This window comes from Eptatretus burgeri, chromosome 6 (assembly GCF_056783735.1).
Source record: "Eptatretus burgeri isolate ZD-2024b chromosome 6, Ebu_testis_v1, whole genome shotgun sequence".
Taxonomy (NCBI): Eukaryota; Metazoa; Chordata; class Myxini; order Myxiniformes; family Myxinidae; genus Eptatretus; species Eptatretus burgeri.
The window spans coordinates 35365146-35382868 of NC_140966.1; the positions used below are offsets into that span (position 1 = coordinate 35365146).

The 17723-nt window shown below is 42.7% G+C and overlaps 1 protein-coding gene across 4 annotated transcripts in view; it reads left to right on the forward strand.

Annotated features, from left to right (window-relative positions):
• The window catches only part of DNAJC24 (DnaJ heat shock protein family (Hsp40) member C24), a 50408-nt gene that overhangs the window by 20248 nt on the left and 12437 nt on the right, over positions 1-17723 (forward strand). For 3 of the 4 annotated variants that reach the window (XM_085884547.1, XM_085884546.1, XM_085884545.1), the window contains exons 3-4: positions 12467-12605; positions 14108-14176. In XM_085884547.1, coding sequence (XP_085740673.1) covers positions 12467-12605; positions 14108-14176 — 208 coding nt within the window. Of the gene's footprint in view, positions 1-1986; positions 2109-12466; positions 12606-14107; positions 14177-17723 lie in introns of those variants that run through there. The other variant, XM_085884548.1, reaches the window with a different exon arrangement.

Genomic DNA, 17723 nt, shown 5'->3' on the forward strand with positions numbered 1-17723 from the left:
TTAAAAGAAAAAGGGAAAGTTGCAAACTATAACTCTGTGAGCACTGTTGACGTCAAATTGAATGAATAGGATATCAGGTTCAGTTGAGTGGCCTAGCAGTATTGGCGGCGGAGGTTTTGCACTCTACCGAGTGCTCCCCCTCGAGTTTACAAAGGTGTTTGTGTGATTATTCGTTGTTACTTAAGGTGTTACTTGTACTTGTAAAGGTGTTATTGTTATTTATAATTCACAAATTTATACCTACCGGACTCAGCCACATTATGCTCTCAGTCTGGACAGTCGGTGGTTTGATTCAAACCCTGGCCATATGGCCATACCAAACCTTAAAATATATGGTACTCACACCTTTATTGCTTGATGCTCAGACTTTAGAGAATAGAGCATGGATAAACCATGTGGGTTGGCATCACATACAATGGCAGGAGGGGTTAAGGGGAGGGGGCATGGTGGGTGATTTATCCTCAATTGTCCGGTTTCCTGCGTGGAGTAAAGTGACGTCACAAGACGGTGTCGCTAGTACCCCAGATCGTATCGAGAAGGCTATGTTGTCTAAAGTCAAGTCCAGTGTTGTCAAATGTTTCTCTCTGCACGTAGCACCTTCCCGATGAGCCTTATAACCTGTAAAAATAGAAATAAAAGTGCTCTTAATTTTTTTTCTACTTCACTATAATTTGACCCCGAGCAAGATTATTGTTATAGACTCCATTTCAAACATATCTGCCTACAAGGCCAACTTCGTGGCAGCACGGTGTGGAAGAATTCCTCGCATACGGCTCAACTTCCACCACGTACCCTCACCTTTCCATCGGTGCTAAGCAAGGCTTGGCCAGGTGCTTTGATCCCACACGTGATTTATTTGAAAAAAAAAAAATCTTTGCACCTTAAAGCGATTTGAATCCGGATGCTGCGATTTAAAGCACAATGGTCTAACCACAGTGCTTCCAGTCTGTCACCCACTTAATGACAGCAGCTAAAATTACGCTGTCAGAGAAACGCTCACCAACCCTTTTGTGGTTGCTCTCGGATATGCTTCCACGCTCTCCGAGCTCTGACTCAGCCTTACACTGCAGGCACTTCTCTGAAGAGTTTGTTAAAGGAAAAAAAAAAGGGGGTAATGCTTTGACCAGGCATATTGTGTGCAATTTCGTTATCCTTCTGCACAACTCATCGCGATGTGGAGCTTTCTGGATGCACGTGTGGATAAAGGAGGTGAAGAGAAACAACATGCAAGAAGCAAAATGGCACGATTTTAAAGGTTATTGGAGCCTCAGGTCGAGCATATTGTGGAGCCGTTTACTCTCTGATGTTTATGTTTTCCTATAGAGGGTAACGCTCATTGGAGGAGCTTGTACACACGTTGGGATAAAGACATCAGGAGATATTGGTGGGCTGGTACTTTTAAAATGAGTAAAAGGACATTAGTAGGTAATGGACAAAGCAACGCAGTATATGGGATTTGATTCGGGGAATCCGAAACCCCAGCATCACGAGCTGTGTTCGGATGGACACGCTGAACATGTTAACCAAAGTCAGATTCATATTCTTGCTTTGAGACTGTTTATCTGCTGCATTTTGATCGAAGAATCATTTCTGAATGTACTATTTATTTATTCCCTTGTGAAGATTTTTTTTTTTTTTGTCACAGACCAGGTGATACATTATCCAGGTGGAATTTACACAATTTGTTCCATTCGTCGACATAACAACCCATATTCAGCGGTTGACAAATTATGGCTGCATAAATCGAGAAGCGCCAACAGTGAAGGTCATACCCTTCAAAACCTTGGGAAGTAATGTAAATGGTCATAGCGACTCCGTGACGGGCAGTTGAGCCGGGTGTCATGTTGCTCAATTGTTGCTTTTGAGTTTTAAATCTAAAAGGGTTGAGGTTTATTGTAGCCCCCCCTCCCCCACCCCCAAAAAACAACAACACAGGTGTGTTGCATGGATTGGAAAGAGCTAGAACATAGAACAGGAAAAAAAATTATAGTGGAAAGTGTGGAAACGTCAACAGCAGGGGAGAGGGACACAACAGAGGGACGCTCTGCTGCCTGCCTACCTGAAGGATGAGGGATGCTCTGGCAGAGGATGGAGTCGTCAGTGAAAAGGTAAGGAGGGTTTTTCCCACAGAATCGGAGTGCACGGTGATGAAGAGCAAGACTGGGCTTAAGACACTGCCTTGGGGAACTCCAGCCTCGACAGGGAGATTCGACGAGAGGATCGCATTGAGAGCCCCAGACTGACCACCGGAGTGAAGAAAGTCAGCAAGCCGAGTGGTGTCCTCGCATGCCACAAGCGGAGGGTTTAAAGAGCAAGGCGGAATCCCAGACTTTGCCAAATTCTCGACATACGTCCAATGGACGTCGTCCATAGAGACAGTCCTGATCTCTTGATTGAGATTCAGGGCCTCCATTGTTGGGAGAGCAGAAGCAGCATGTCCAGCGTGGAGCAACGTGGTCCGAAACCAAACTCTGAGTTTGGGTTGTTGGAGAAAATGATTCTATGTCAACTGTGATGATGGATTCCAAGACCTTGCATATAATTGAAAATAAGCTAATAAGCTGTAGTTGACAGGATCTGGGGTTTTTTTTGCACCATTATGTGTAATTCAGTAGTGTTGGCTGACTTCCGAAGTAGAGGGAAAGTGACCTAGGGCAAATTAATGTCGTCAGGGTGACGAGCAGAAAGAGGATGTACAAGGGCTGCAGAGGAGGTTCTTACGACGCATGTGCTGATGCTATCTTGGGCCTGTTGCGGAATCAGTTGAGGGTTGCCAGAAACCTCTCCACCTTCTCAGGTGATAAAGGCACAGTGTCCAGGAGCATTTGGGCGTGAGTCGTGAAGGTGTCTACATGGAGTGAGGTGTTAGGTATGCCATATTTGGAAGCAAACACAAAATTGAGACATTTGTCTTTCTCATGAACAAAGTCTGCTGTGGTACCATTTGAAGTGATGGAAGGGATGGAGAGAGAACATACATCAGAGAGACACACTTGACGAGGCGACGTGAGGGTTTTCAGGAAGGAGACAAGTTTGAGGGTTCATCTCTGTGGATTTGCCAGATGTTGTTTTCTGGTTTTCTTGAGAGTGGATACACACTCTTATGAGTGCAATTATAATCTTATTTGTTTGTGTTTTTTACAATGTAAACTACAATACAAGTTTATACATTGGTACTGCCCTAAGTGCTCTGCACGTGTGGCTCTGCAGCTAGAACAAACTGATTTGATTATTGTGGAAGGAAAATAGGCTGACATTGTTGAGAGCTGCATACGAATGGTTCTTTGGTGGGCTATCCGCCTTTACAAGTCCGTTTCCCTCTTGTGTCTGTCATATCCAGGCCCTGTGTCATAAAGGAAAGGATGCTGACACCTGTATTTTCTTACAAATCCCTGTAGCATGATTAACTCGTCTCGAACCTCGAGCTACGGTTTGACGCTCCAGTTAAAATCGGCTTTCCAAATGCAACGCCAGTGAGGCTGTGCACCGGACAGGACGTTGTAATAACCGTCTCGAGTGGTGAGAAAGGGAAGGATGTCGTGTCTGAGATTATCAGAGAACTGATCACCGTGGAATGGTCAAACAGAAGGAAAACCCTGCTTTGAAAATCAATGGTGTTGCTACAAAAGACACAAAAACTGATTGTTGTACATTGGAGTCAGTAACCTTGCTTTGCCACCGACGGAGCAAAAAAATGGCAGTCATGATGACCGCGTGTTTGCTGTTGGCTATGGAGTTTACATGTCACCTTCGGGGCAGAAAAATCTGTTGGAAAAATGCGACGGAGTCCATGACGATTTTCGAACTTGTTCCGTTGTACATAGACGTTCTCTCCTGTATCCATCTCATACCTGCCAGATAACTTCCTTGTACTTGGTGTACCCCAAAATCATTCTGGGTTGTCTTTGTTAAACATCCATCCAGGTTTCTCTGTTCAAGATATTTAGTCCTTTTCCATTAAGTTTCTTAAAGTTGAAGATTAATGTACACTTTTGTCCTCGCTTAACATCATAGATGCGTTCTCAAAAAATGTGACTTTAAGCGAAACAACGTTAAGCAAATCAAATTTTCCCATCATAATTAATGAATAAACTGGAGTTATGTTCTTTTGATCATTTCTCATCATTATTTTTTTATTTTTTTTAAGTTTAAATAGATTAGAGACTATTTGTATAGTGCATTTCTGAATGAAATAACATTTTGAAATGAAATTTTAAACATAAAAAAAATATAAATTATCATAAGATAACACACACACACACTTGTGATGGGTATAGAAGTGAGGTGGGGTGGAGGGAAGACTGGTGGAATTAATAGGAGAGCCCAAGCGCTCTCCCAATATCAACCGCTCATTCTCCAGCATCAAAAACTTTAAAACCTCAAATTAAAAATTTGGACTTCTTATCTCACCTGGACTTTAGTCAGGTGAGCTTATGCGATTGGGCAGTGTCAGTCTGTCCGTAAATACATCAGTCATTATCGCTTGAGCCAAACATTTTGATGAAACTTGGCCACAACCTTCATCACCCGTAATGTACCAAAGTTTATTGACCGCGTCAAAATCTGCGCTCATTAAGGGGATCTCGAGGGTGTTTTTTGACACTCCAAAATAGGTATTTGCTGTCTCCTCCGAAACTACAAACACGATTTCAATGAAACTTGACCACAACATTCATCACCCATGATGGACCAAAGTTTATCGACCGCATCAAAATCTGCACTCATTAAAGGGATCTATGGGGGCTTTTTTGACACCCCCCCCCAAAAAAAATGTATTTGCTCTCTTCTCCGAAACTACAAACTCAATTTCAATGAAACTTGACCATAACCTTGATCACCCGTGATGTATGGACCACATCAAAATCTGCATTCATTAAAGGGGTCTACGAGAGGGTTTTGACCCCCCCTCCCCCAAAATAGGAATTTGCTCTCTTCTCTGAAACTGCATACACAATTTTGATGAAACTTGAGCACAACATTCTTCACCTGTGAGGTACCAAAGTGTATTGACTGCATCAAAATCTGTGCTCATTAAGGGAGTCTGCAGGGGGTTTTCTGAACCCCCAAAACAGGAGTTTGCTCTCTTCTCCGAACTATACGCATAATTTCAATGAAACTTGACCACAGCCTTAATCACCCTTGATGTACCAAAGTCTGTTCACGGCATTAAAACGTTCAAGGTCTAAGGGGGTCTGCGAGGGGTTTCAATGACATGCTCCTGATCAAGGTAAGCTTCAGGGCAGATGGTCCTATTGTTACCTCTGCCACCAAAGGTGAAGGAGGTTATGTTTTCACCCCTTTCTGTATGTTTGTTTGTCTGTTTGTGTCCAGAATATCTCAAAAAAGTTGTGGACGGATCCGGATGAAATTTTGTGGACAGGTTCGGTGTGTAACAAGGATGAACTGATTCGATTTTGATGAAGATCTGGATCCGGATCCGACTACTAGAATTTTTAAGTGATTCTTCACCATTGAGATATAGGGCCAAAAACGATATATAGCACGATATCTCTAAAAGTTGTGGACGGATTTGGATGAAACTTGGTAGACACGTTGGGTGTGTGACGAGGGAGAATTGATTCAATTTTGGTGCAGATCCAGATCCGACTCCTAGAATTTTTAAAGTGATTCTTCACTATTGAGAGAGAGGGACAAAAACGATGTCGTACTGTATAGCATGATATTTCAAAAATGTATTGGGCCCGATATGTTCTCGTGGATCAGGCATTACGTGGTGGAGGTATGCGCTCCACCGAGTGCTCTTCTAGTTTTAAAAAGGGATTGAATCATGCTTCAAACAACATCAAGATGTTCTGGTACACCTGTTTTATGTCGATATGTTCCATATGTCGTTCCTCTTCCATATGTCGATACATCTATGCGACACAAAGTAGTCCATGGGCCAGACAAAAGTTGACTACCAGAAAGGGGAACTAAAAGCCACTGTATTTTCCAGTTAGGTTGATGTCTGTAGTCAACAATAAATGACGGGCATCTCAAAAAGTGGTTAAACAAATATTTTGGTGGCCATCTTGGAAAATGGCTGCCTCATTTGATCATATTTCTGAAAATTGACTAACTTTGCAATGGCTGATATGAGGAATATACATCCCTGAACAAGATATGTTCATTATAAAATTTGGCACATGCCAGTATACCTTTTGTAAACATTGGTCCATTAGATTCCGAAATAATTGAGAAAATAGGTCAGAATTTGGATTTTTCTCGCACAAACTTTTCTCCACCTGGCATCATGCTCACTGAAATATTTATGATATTTAACTCATTTAACATGAAGATATACAAAATATTTAACATGCAGATACAAGGCAAGTCCGAGCTTTCATGCTATTCTTCACATTTCATAATGACTCGCATACTGATGGAGGTGTCCTTTGATTCGTCATCTCTGTCTGATGAGTCCTGCTGGTCATGCTCTGGCTCCTCATCATCACTGGCCATGTTGGAGCAGGTGTGTAACTTGCACGCTGCTGTACATTTCAGCCCGTTAATGATGCATGAGCAGTCAGCTGGCCGACAAGAGTGAGCACACCTGCACGACATCAAATTAAGAACAACTTCAGGAGTGGGGAATCCTGTCATCCACTGGATAAGAAGGCTGCCATCTTCACTTGTTGTCCCATCCATGTCCTTGACTTGGGTCCAGAATATCTGGTGAATTGACTAAATTCCGTCGCCATCTATAGCCGCCTTGTAGTTTGATTGACATGTGTGCTGCAGGAGCATGTCCTCACACTTGTTCCTACTCTTGTTTAGAAGAAATAGACACAGTACTATGTATGGAAAAGTTGGAAAATGTTGAGTTTGACACAGTACCTCTTCCTAAGAGAGTACATGCGTCCGTCTCGACAGTGCTTGTCTTTGACAATATTGACAGGCAAGATGAAGTCCAAAGAGATGCAGGAACCTCACATTGTGTCAATGGTATCATTGTTCAACCAACATCCTTATTGTGTGCCCCACCAAAACCAGTCACGACTGCCTCCACGAAGGAGAAGAAGTGCGCAACAAAGGCACTGAGTACAAAACTGCCAGTATGCGTTATTGGGCAAGGAGCAGCTCACCTGCAATCGTACCACCCGACCTAACTGCAATACATGCAAGTGTAGCACTGAGAGCATGTCAACAGATTTGTTGTAGGGCTTGGTGCACGTGTATGATACATCTGAGAAAACGAGGAGTTCTTCGACAGGATTCAACATTCTAACAAGAGAGCACAAATAAGTGTTGGCAGATGCGAAAGGATACCTGCTTACAATTAACGCACCCAAAAATGAATTATCAACCATCCAGGAAATCTTGTGACAGTCCATTTCTATCCAGTCATTTTTACATCTTGAGAGCATTGTAGTTGTCTTGATCAGGCAATGTATGCAAAGGCAACAGAAATTGCATGGAAACATCCGGAAAGGTATGGGGGAATCGTGCTGATGATGGGGAACTTCCATACAATCTGGAACCTGATGTCCACAGTTGGTATGATGTTTGGGGATGCTGGACTTCGAGATCTGGCTGTGGAATCAGGAGTCATTGCAGAAGGATCAATCAACAAGGTTCTTGAGGGAAAATAGTACAATCGGGCTGTTCGTCTTCATAAGTTGATAAATGAAGCGCTGCTGAGGTTATCATGGTCAGGCTTTGAAGAATGGCTGGAAACAAACCATGCTGAAGATCTACTGAGTTGAATGACAGTGTTTGGGAAGAGTCTGAGCTTCACCAGAACATTTGTCTCACCACACACGATGCTGCTATCACGAACTAATCCAGCCGGACAATTCTCGACCTGTTTCTCGCTTTCCTGAAAGTTTTATGATACGGCAGTAGAGAACTTGCAGCTTTTTGGATGACATACATAGAGATGGTTGATATTCTACTTGGATTGCTGCGTGCTGACAGAGAGGGGACTGGTCCCTCCATATTTAGTGCATCTGAGACATGATTCCTTCATGTTTTGTCATGGACAAATCCTTGATAGAACCTCATCCGTAGACTGAATGTGACACCCTCAGTACATATGCCAGGAAAGTAAAGATGAAGACTTTGACAAATCCTCCTGCGTGACTAGAAGTTCATCGATGTCTTCGCATCACTTGGAACGAGTTGGAACATTACCACTGATGTGTTCTGCATCATCCAGGAGTTTGTTTGTCAATGTTACTGTCCCAATACCAAAGTGACGAAAGTTAATGAACTCAGCCACCAGATGTTCAGCAGCACATGAGGGGAGCTCAACTCAGTACAGCTTCCACCATGTGAGGACACGCTCCTACAGCAGACACGTTGATCTAACTACCAGGCAGCTATATGGTGATAGAGTTTGGTCAATTCGCCAGATATTCCCAATCCCAGTCAAGGGCACGGATGTCCAACAAGTGAAGATGGCAGCCTTCTTATCCAGTGGATAACAGGATTCCCCGCTCCCAAAGTTGTTCTCAGTTTCATGTCGAGCAAGTGTGCTCACTCTTGTCGGCCATCTGACTGCTCATGCATCGTTAATGGCTTAAAATGTACAGCAGTGTCAAAGTTGCACACCTGATCCAACATGGCCAGTGATGATGAGGAGCCAGAGCATGACCAGCAGGACTCATCAGACAATGATGACGAATCAAAGGACACCTCCATCAGTATGCGAGTAATTATCTGAAACGTGATGAATAGCAGTAAATCTCATACTTGTCTTATATCTGCATGATAAATATTTCTTATATCTATCTGCATGTTAAAAATTTCTTATATGTTCATATTAAATAAGTTAAATATCATAAATGATGCCAGGCGTAGAAAATTTTGTGCTAGAAAAATCCAAATTCTGACTTATTTTCTCAATTATTTTGGAATAGGAGCAACATTGACAAAAGTTATACTGGTATGTGTAAAATTTTATACTGAACATATCTTGTTTTGGGTTGTATATGCCAAAGATCAGCCATTGAAAAGTTATAGTCAATTTTCAGAAATATGATCAAATGAGGCAGCCATTTTCCAATATGGCTGCCAAAAAGGTGTTTTGCTACTCTTTTGAGACGTCAATCACATTTTTTTCTTTACTACAGACATCAACCTAACTGAAAAATACAGTGGCTTTTAGTTCCCCTTTCTGGTAGTCAAATCCAAAATATCGATGGCTGGCTCATGGACCAGTGAGGCCACAGCCACATATCCCATGTTACCCCCACACACAAAGTTGTATTTGTACCCCGAGTTTGGAGTTGTTTGTAACTTAAAAGATGTGGCCGTGCATAAGGAACAAAGAAAACCACAGACACAGAGAGAGAGAGAGAGAGAGAGAGAGAGAGAGAGAGAGAGAGAGAGAGAGAGAGAGAGAGATATATATATATATATATATATATATATATATATATATATATATATATATATATATATATATATATATATATATATATACATATATATATATACATATATATGTATGTGCACCACCAGTCTAAAGTTTTAGAACACCCCCATTTTTCCAGTTTTTAAGTTTGAAATTTAAGCAATTCAAGTCCAGTGAATAACCTGAAATGATACAAAGCTAAGCGGTAAACTGCCAGAGGTTAAAAATAAAAGTTTAGGTTACCAACAACTGAAAAATAATGTAAATTTCAGAGTTGTTAATAAAGACCATTTTCAGGGAACAAGTAATGGGTTAGCAACTGCAGCTGTTCTGCAGCAATGGAAGTAAATTAAGCCTGGAAAGTTGATGCAAACAATTCCAACATCTGTCCCAACTTTTGTTGATTAGTTACAAACCCTCTGTCTGTATAAAAGCAGTGTTGGAACAGACTGTGTTGCTACACCCTCTGAAGCATTATTTGGACAATATTGCACTGCAGGAAGAAATATATTGCTATCGTAATGGTGAGAAAAAGACGATTAGCAAAGGAAGGAAGACAGACAGACCATTATAACCCTTAAAAGTATAGGTCTTTCCTTTAGAGAAAAATCACAAGGGGCCAAGTCTGGTGAATATGGGGGTTGCTCAAGAGTTGGCACGTTCCTCTCTTCCAGAAACTGCCGGATGCTCAGGGCACTGTGAGCAGGGGCGTTGTCATGGTAGAGCACCCAGGCGTTGTTCTCCCACAGATCTCTCCTCTTGTCCTGATCTCATGAGGAACCGGAGGATCTCCTTTTACACGTATTGATTCACTGTTTGACCCTGTGGTAGATACTCGAAGTGGACGTTGCCCTTGATAAAGAAAAACGCGATGAGCATCACCTTGACCTTTGACATCCTTGCTTTCTTTGGTCTTGGTGATGCCAGACTTTTCCACTGACGACTCTGCCGTTTGGTCTCAGGATCGTATTTGAATATCTACGATCCATCGCCAGTAATGACTCTCCCGAGCAGGTCTGGATCGTCCTTGAGACGCTCGATAATGTCTTGACAGACAGTGACTCTTTGCTGTTTCTGGTCATCGGACAACAGCTTGGGGACCATCTTTGAGCACACCATGTGCATTTCGAGATTTTCAGTGATGATGCTCCAGACAGTGTCCTTTTTGATGGAAAGTTCCTCAGTAATCATCCGCACCGTGAGTCAACGATCTGCGTGTACCATCTGCTTCACATGCTCAATGTTGTCCGCCGTTCTGCTTGTTGAAGGTCTTCCAGACCGTGGATCATCTTTAACCTCCTCCCATCACTCTTTGAACCTCTTGTGCCATTCAAATGCACATGTACGTGACATCGTTTCTTCCCCATAGACTTGCTGCAGCATTGCAAATGATTCGGAAGGTGTTTTGCCAAGCTTGGCAAGAAACTTCAGATTGGCTCTCTGCTCATGACTCGTAGCGCGATTACTCAGACTAGACAACGTGTAAAGCACGATCTGTAAAAAAATTACACAATGAGCGCAGTCAACCATCACCAATCACATATATTGCTGGAATGTTGCGAAAGACTGTGACACAACCAGTTTATTAACCTCCGCCATCGAAGATCGGAGGTTACTGTTTTCCCCCCTTTCTGTTTGTTTGTTTGTTTGTTTGTTTATGAACAGTATTACGGAAAAACTCCTCGACGGATTTCGACGAAACTTGGTGGGGGGGTTAGGTATGGTCCAAGGATCATGCCATTAGATTGTGGACTTTGTCCAAAATCCAATATGGCGGCCATTTTGAAAAAATATTTGATTTTTTTTTTTGCATTTCTGCATGTTTTAAGTGATTTCCAACCCCCCCATCCCTCCCCCCCAAAAAATTGTTAGAGAAAAAAATTTTTGCAACTTTTTTTTCAACAAAATTTCGATTTTTTTTTTTTTTTTGCATTTCTACATGTTATAAGTGATTTCCAACAACAAAAAAAACATGCCAAAATTATAATTGCGGCTGGTTTTGGAACTTCAGGTGGATATACCCACGTAAAATCAATTTCTGTCTCAAGGAATCGAGTTATGACGAATGAATTGAGTATGTAAAAGTTAAAAGTAAAAGGAAAAGTTGCAAACTATAACTCTGTGAGCACTGTTGACGTCAAATTGAATGAATAGGATATCAGGTTCACTTGAGTGACCTTGCAGTATTGGCGGCGGAGGTTTTGCACTCTACCGAGTGCTCCCCCTCTAGTTCAAGTTGTGTAAGTGGAGCACACAGTAGGCTCAGTCCTGTTACTTTTTAGATGGACCTCACACACACTCTGATTGTCCCATCTGCTGGGCGATTATATCAGAGAAACACAAAATCAGAATATATACATACACTGATTGTATATATTCTGATCATATATACATGCACACACTCTGATTTTGTCCTGATCATGCATGCGTAGAGAGGTGTGAGATAATTTTTTTCACTCTGAATGACTGTCTGGCATTCAAACAAATTGAAAATATTTCTAAACAGCAAAAACTTACTGTTTTTAAGGTCGTCAGAAAGGACACGAACAACAGGCACGAAGAGCTAATGTAACGTGTTAAATTGGTGGTGTAAAAGACGCTGCATCAACGGTGGGAAATTTCCGGAATTTTTTTTTATCTCTGACCTTTAAAATATTTATAATCTTTCAATATAATTGCATACTTCTTGAACACTGCAGAACACAAATCCCTTTTTTAGCACTTGCAAAACCATTCCGTTTAACAGTACTTGGGCAAAGTATTGCGGCATTTTACGTCATCACTACCAATCAAATTTGCCGCTCGTAGACCCTGCCCATGCGTTTCTTTCTCAAGACGGCTTGGGATAAGGTGTTCTATGAATTCTCTAGTTCCCTTTGCCTTGCAATAGTAAAATTCATACAAAACCTTGAACCAGAATTGTGTCTGGTAGCCACTGGTAAAATTGTTGTATTGTTTTCTTTCGCTAATTGAGTTTTAAACAAATTTCAGTATTTACTCTTTAATGATGTCATCATTTCGAAATATCAATTGTATTCTGAAAACAGTTGGCTGGCTACTTTCTTTCTTTTTCTCGAATGGTAATTGTCTTGCATGTTATACTGGCAGTTCCACCCAGACCGGCTTGGCCCAGAAGCATCTGATGAAGAGCGTTTGGCTGGGCAGCAAAGGTTTGTAGAATTGCAGAGATCCTGGGAAACACTGAGCAACGAAGATGCACGCCGTATGTATGATGCTCAGAGGCGAGGTATGGAAAATTATTTCTGCTGTTTGCTTGCTCATTGTATGTCTGTTCCTGCCTGTGGTTTTTCAGAGTTTTTCCCATACTCTTTAACATATTCAACTGAAACTTGGCACATGGCTATATTATGATAAGTTAGACAACAAGTTCGAGTTTCAGGGCGTTTCATCAACTATGCACAGAGTTTTGCCCTTATAAAACTTAGAAAATATCACATGTTGCACATGGGTCATTGTTCAGCTGGCTTGACTCCACCCCACTGCTTTACACCCATTGGCTGGATAGCCGGCTTGACTCCACAACAATAAAATCATGCGCCACCATTGCATGAAGCATCACAGATCGGCAGGCCTCAGGCTTTCAGCCTGTGTGTTCGTCCATACTCCAATGCAATTGGAATGATTCCAGGTAGATAACCATGATGTATTATAGATGCACATAAGCTGTACACATGTATTTGCTTCATGTATGCACATCGGGTTATTTTAATATGAAATAGGCAAAGCCAAGAAACGAACAAAACATAGTGGGTTGGAAAACTTCTTCATCACTTTCTTTCAGGTATTGGCTCGTGCGTGCTTTGAAGCAAAGTGTTTTTTTTTTATCTCTGGTTTGTTATCCTAGTTGTCTTTATTGGTTTATATAGTCCACAAAAGATACCAGTATATGAAAATTCCTTTTCCTTTTATTTTGCCAAATCGACCCAAACACGGTGGGTCATAGGGTTTCTTCCTCTTCATTGGCCAGTAGGGGACATGTATTGCAAGACAATTCTCGCTCTTGTTGTTATAGATGTAATACAAGGCTGCGAGATTGCGACTGTACCATTGATGCAATGCCCTCTGTCGGTAAGAGCAGGAATTTGTAATTTGGCCAGGATGACTGCAATAGGTCACATACTCTTCCCGAAGGACACCGTGGGATGTTTGACGTCCACCAACTAATGCCAGTAGATGGGACGCCCAGTTTAATGTCCATCCGAGGGATGGCACACACACATTGATGAATCGCTGTGTCCGTGAAACACTGGGATGACAGTTTATAGCCAGGTCGAGATTTTAACTCAGGCTAGATAGCTCAGGCAACACTTTACATTGAGTCTACCTCTCGGGCTCTAGGCCATCCCTGGCATCCCTTTGCAGAGGTGAGTAAGCTATTTTGGGGAGTGGGGGGGGGGTGGGGTGGAGATAGTGACACAAATTTTATGACCTGCCATTCGTCAGGTTACATTGGATAAGATAAACTGTATGAGAATTGTGCTCTTCAGCAGCGCAAGCCCAATCTCAAGATGCAAAGACAGAAAACAGAGGAGGTATTAGCATTTATGGCTCGAACATGTGCTAGAAAGCCATCCGCCCACATGTGATGGCTGGGTAAAAGCAGGTAATTTAGTAATATTTCAGCATTGCTCACAACATGCTTTCAAAAGGGGGTTCTATTGTCTGTGACTGTACACATTATACTGGTTGCAAAGGAAAATTGCTCTATTATCCTTTTTATTCCCACAGAGGAGTCATTGGCTCAGCCTTACCTCGTACATGCCAGGCTGTCTTTGGAAGATATGGAGTGGAACGAAGGTATGGCATGCTTATTGTGTAAACTGGACTATTTGTTGCCAGAATTCAACCGGACATTTTTTTCCCTCCCCCCAAACACCATGTATTCCATATCATGATGGCCATTTGGCAAGAGTGAGAAATGCTTAACAGTCCGTGCTTGTCGCTACGGCATCTGGTGGGATTCGCGCCATAGGGTACTGTAAAAGGCCCGGAAAAGCAAGCCAGGCCCGTGGCTGTGGCCTGGATGATAACAGCAGCCTGGCCTGTTGAACTTGCATGCTCCCGTCTTGCAGTGTTTTGTTTGAGGCTGGTGATAGTTTGTCATGATGCTTTTTTGTGGTCTTCTTTCTGATACCATTAATTAAAGACAAGATACCATTATGAAACCTTCCTTTGAACACAGTATTTGATTACAAAAAAATAGATAAATGGCAACATTTTTAGCAACGAAATTATTTGGAAATTAGCAACAGGCTGGAGGATTTAATTTCATGTCTGGCCAAATATAGATGGCCTAATTGTTCCATTGTTTATAATATTTGATAATGTATTTGTAATCTGCCACATTAGGCACTTTCCTTTGAAAAAGCTGATTAGAATCTACCAAGAATCCAATGCCATCTTTGATGGGGGTGATTCTGAGTTATATTTTGCTGAAGCATCTCGTGCAACAGTTTTGTAACTGTAGTGTTAAAGATTATCTCCCAAAGGTGATGCACCTCAAGCATGCACAGTTTGAAATTTTGAATTTATGATAAAGTACTAAATTAAGGGTAATCTTGAGTTTTTCTTTTTAGCCGTGTCTTGCGTAGCGAACGCTGGCTCTAGGAGAGCTCCACGTTGTTGTTGTTGTTGTTGTTGTTGTTGTTGTTGTTGTTGTTCTTGTTCTTGTTCTTCTTCTTCTTGTTCTTGTTCTTGTGAAGACAAAACCTTTAGGACTCGGCTCCTTTATATACAGGATCCGGATCTCCTTAAATACTAAACACCTCTACACATCCTCGCATTGAGGGTTCCTTTTGAGAGCATCTATCATGAACTTTTAAATATATTCGGACATTTGCTTTAAAGTTTCGAAAAGTTCACGTTACTATTTAAAGATTATTCCATTTAATGTGTTGTAATTTCATAAATACACGATTTTCTCGTCATGAATGAGGAGCCTCCATGACGGGTCTCGCTATTGGCTCCATCAAGGCACGTGACGAAATATCGGAAGTCGTTGATATTGTTGCGGATTCGCGCCCGCCGGCGTGCGAGCGGCCACGTAACTCGAATCGCAGCACGTCGCCCAACGGACGGACAATCCCGTCGTGACCCTCTCGGACTAACGCCGGGAACTAGTCACGGGTGGGCCTTTCGGCCTCACCACGATCGTGCCAATCGGCGCCGCAGGTCGACTTCGGACACGGGCCACTTTAAGCGACCCGTTCCGTACTATCGGGATAACCGAGCGGTGTTAACGGTTCGATTAATTATCGGGCGTATTTAGCCCACGACCAACCCTTTACGTGAAGTAAGATGGAGATTCAATAAAAGAAAAGACGAAGCGAAACGGGAAAAACAGTTCAACATAAAGCACATTTATTCCGCGGCAAACGGAAAGCACACATATACAATTATACACCAAAAGCAAATGTAAAAGTTGAAGAAGCACAACAATTCTGCACAAAAAGCAAATGTAACAATGCAGATCTACTACCGGCTACCGAGCACACGGCAACACTTATACAGTTTTACTTCACAAACAGCGCCGACAACACATATACTCAAAGCAAAAGAAAAAGGGACCACCCTCAACGATGAGGGGGGCAGACGGGCCTGGGGCCGAGACCGCGTCGAGCCTACCCGTCTGGTGATGAGCCGCAAAATGGCGGTGGCGCCCCGACTCAGCGGGCCTCGCTGGCACTGCCTGGAATGGGGTGGGAACGGGGCCCCCTTCTCACACTATCTCAGCGCGGGGGGAAACAGGAGGGGGTTGTTGATGCTCGGGGGAATGAGGATATCTCGCTGGCTTGGGTCCCGCGCCAAGCGATTCCAGCGCGACCTCAGTCGCGTTACCGGCCTCCCCTCTCCGCAGCTCCCCGACTCTGACACGAGCGCCCTCTCAACTGCCTTCGCCGCCGCCACAACTCTCCAACTCTCCACTCTTCTCAACTCCGTCCAACTGCGATTCAGAAACTCTTTTTCTCTCCCGATTCAGAAACTCCCTCAACAACTGCCTTTTCGGCAAGCGAACGCTGCCCTTTATAGCCCCCGGGGCTTCGCTCCTTCACCTTCGACCCTTCACCTCTGGCTGGCTCCCCATTGGACAGAGGAAAAGTGGGCGTGAATGATTCTTGATCCGATTTCTCAGAAAGGCTGGTGTTTTTGCACCCGCTGCTCGGTGCGCGCCCTGTACGAGTCCAGGATCGGTGCCCACATGCGGCGCGGGAATGGCGGTGATGCGATGGTTGCGAGAGCGAGATGTGACGGCAAGGGTTGTGGCTGTTGTTGTGAAGCGGCGTTGCGGTTGGTGGTTGTTGTGTGATGGCTGTTGAGACGTGGTTGGTGGTGGTTGTGGTGGTAGTAATGGCGGCTGGTCCAAAATAAAGATAGTAAAAGAAAAACGGCTATCTAAAAGGGTCGCAGCCCGAATGAATGACATTTATTCCCTCTAAACAACGGGTTTGGGCCTAACTACACATATACTTACCGAGATATCTCACCTACGGGACCTGAATGGTGGTTTGCGAATTTCGTCAACCACAACAATATTGTTATTGTGATCAAAATGCTGGTGTTTCGACTTTCTGGAATTAATTTTTAGCCGTGTCGCGTTGCGAACGCTGGCTCTAAAAGAGCTCCGCGTTCTTCTTCTTGTTCTTCTTCTTGTTCTTGTTGTTGTTCTTCTTCTGGTGAAGACAAAACCTTTAGGACGCGGCTCTTGGACACATTTGTCCTTGTTTAATTTTATAAATGTTTTTTTGTTCCCTAATGACATTTACTTTTTCTCTACTTCAGGGTTTGTACATCTACTGGCTTGTGTATGCCTCATAAGTTTTCACTTACTGCTCTGCTGGTTCAGTTTGTGCTGCTGATGATCCAAACTGAACCGTTCAACACACGAAACAATTCGCAAAACAATATTTGGTGGGATTATTACATCATGTGACACACAGAAAGCAATGGCGTCACTGGCCAATTTTGTTGTCGTTTCGTGCAGCACTGCTAGGAGAACTTTATCACAAAATGGCATGGAGATTTGGGAGCGAAGAGCATTGTAATGCAAAAATGTTTCCACACTGCATCTCTTGGAAACGTATTGTCCAAAAATATGATAGGGTCTGTGAATGCAAAACAATATGCAATGAAATACATTTGCAACTCCAGGCTTTCACGAATGTATCTCATGTCACCCCATATTTTATCCTACAGTGCACTCAATAAGGATTTTTGTTTCTTATCAATAAAATAGTGATAGTAACATTCTATAAGTAATGGTAAAACCTCAGTCCCTTTTTGTCTTTGACCAACTCATCATGTTTGCCAGAGGAGCTTTGTTATGCACGTTGTGCATGTTTCTCAT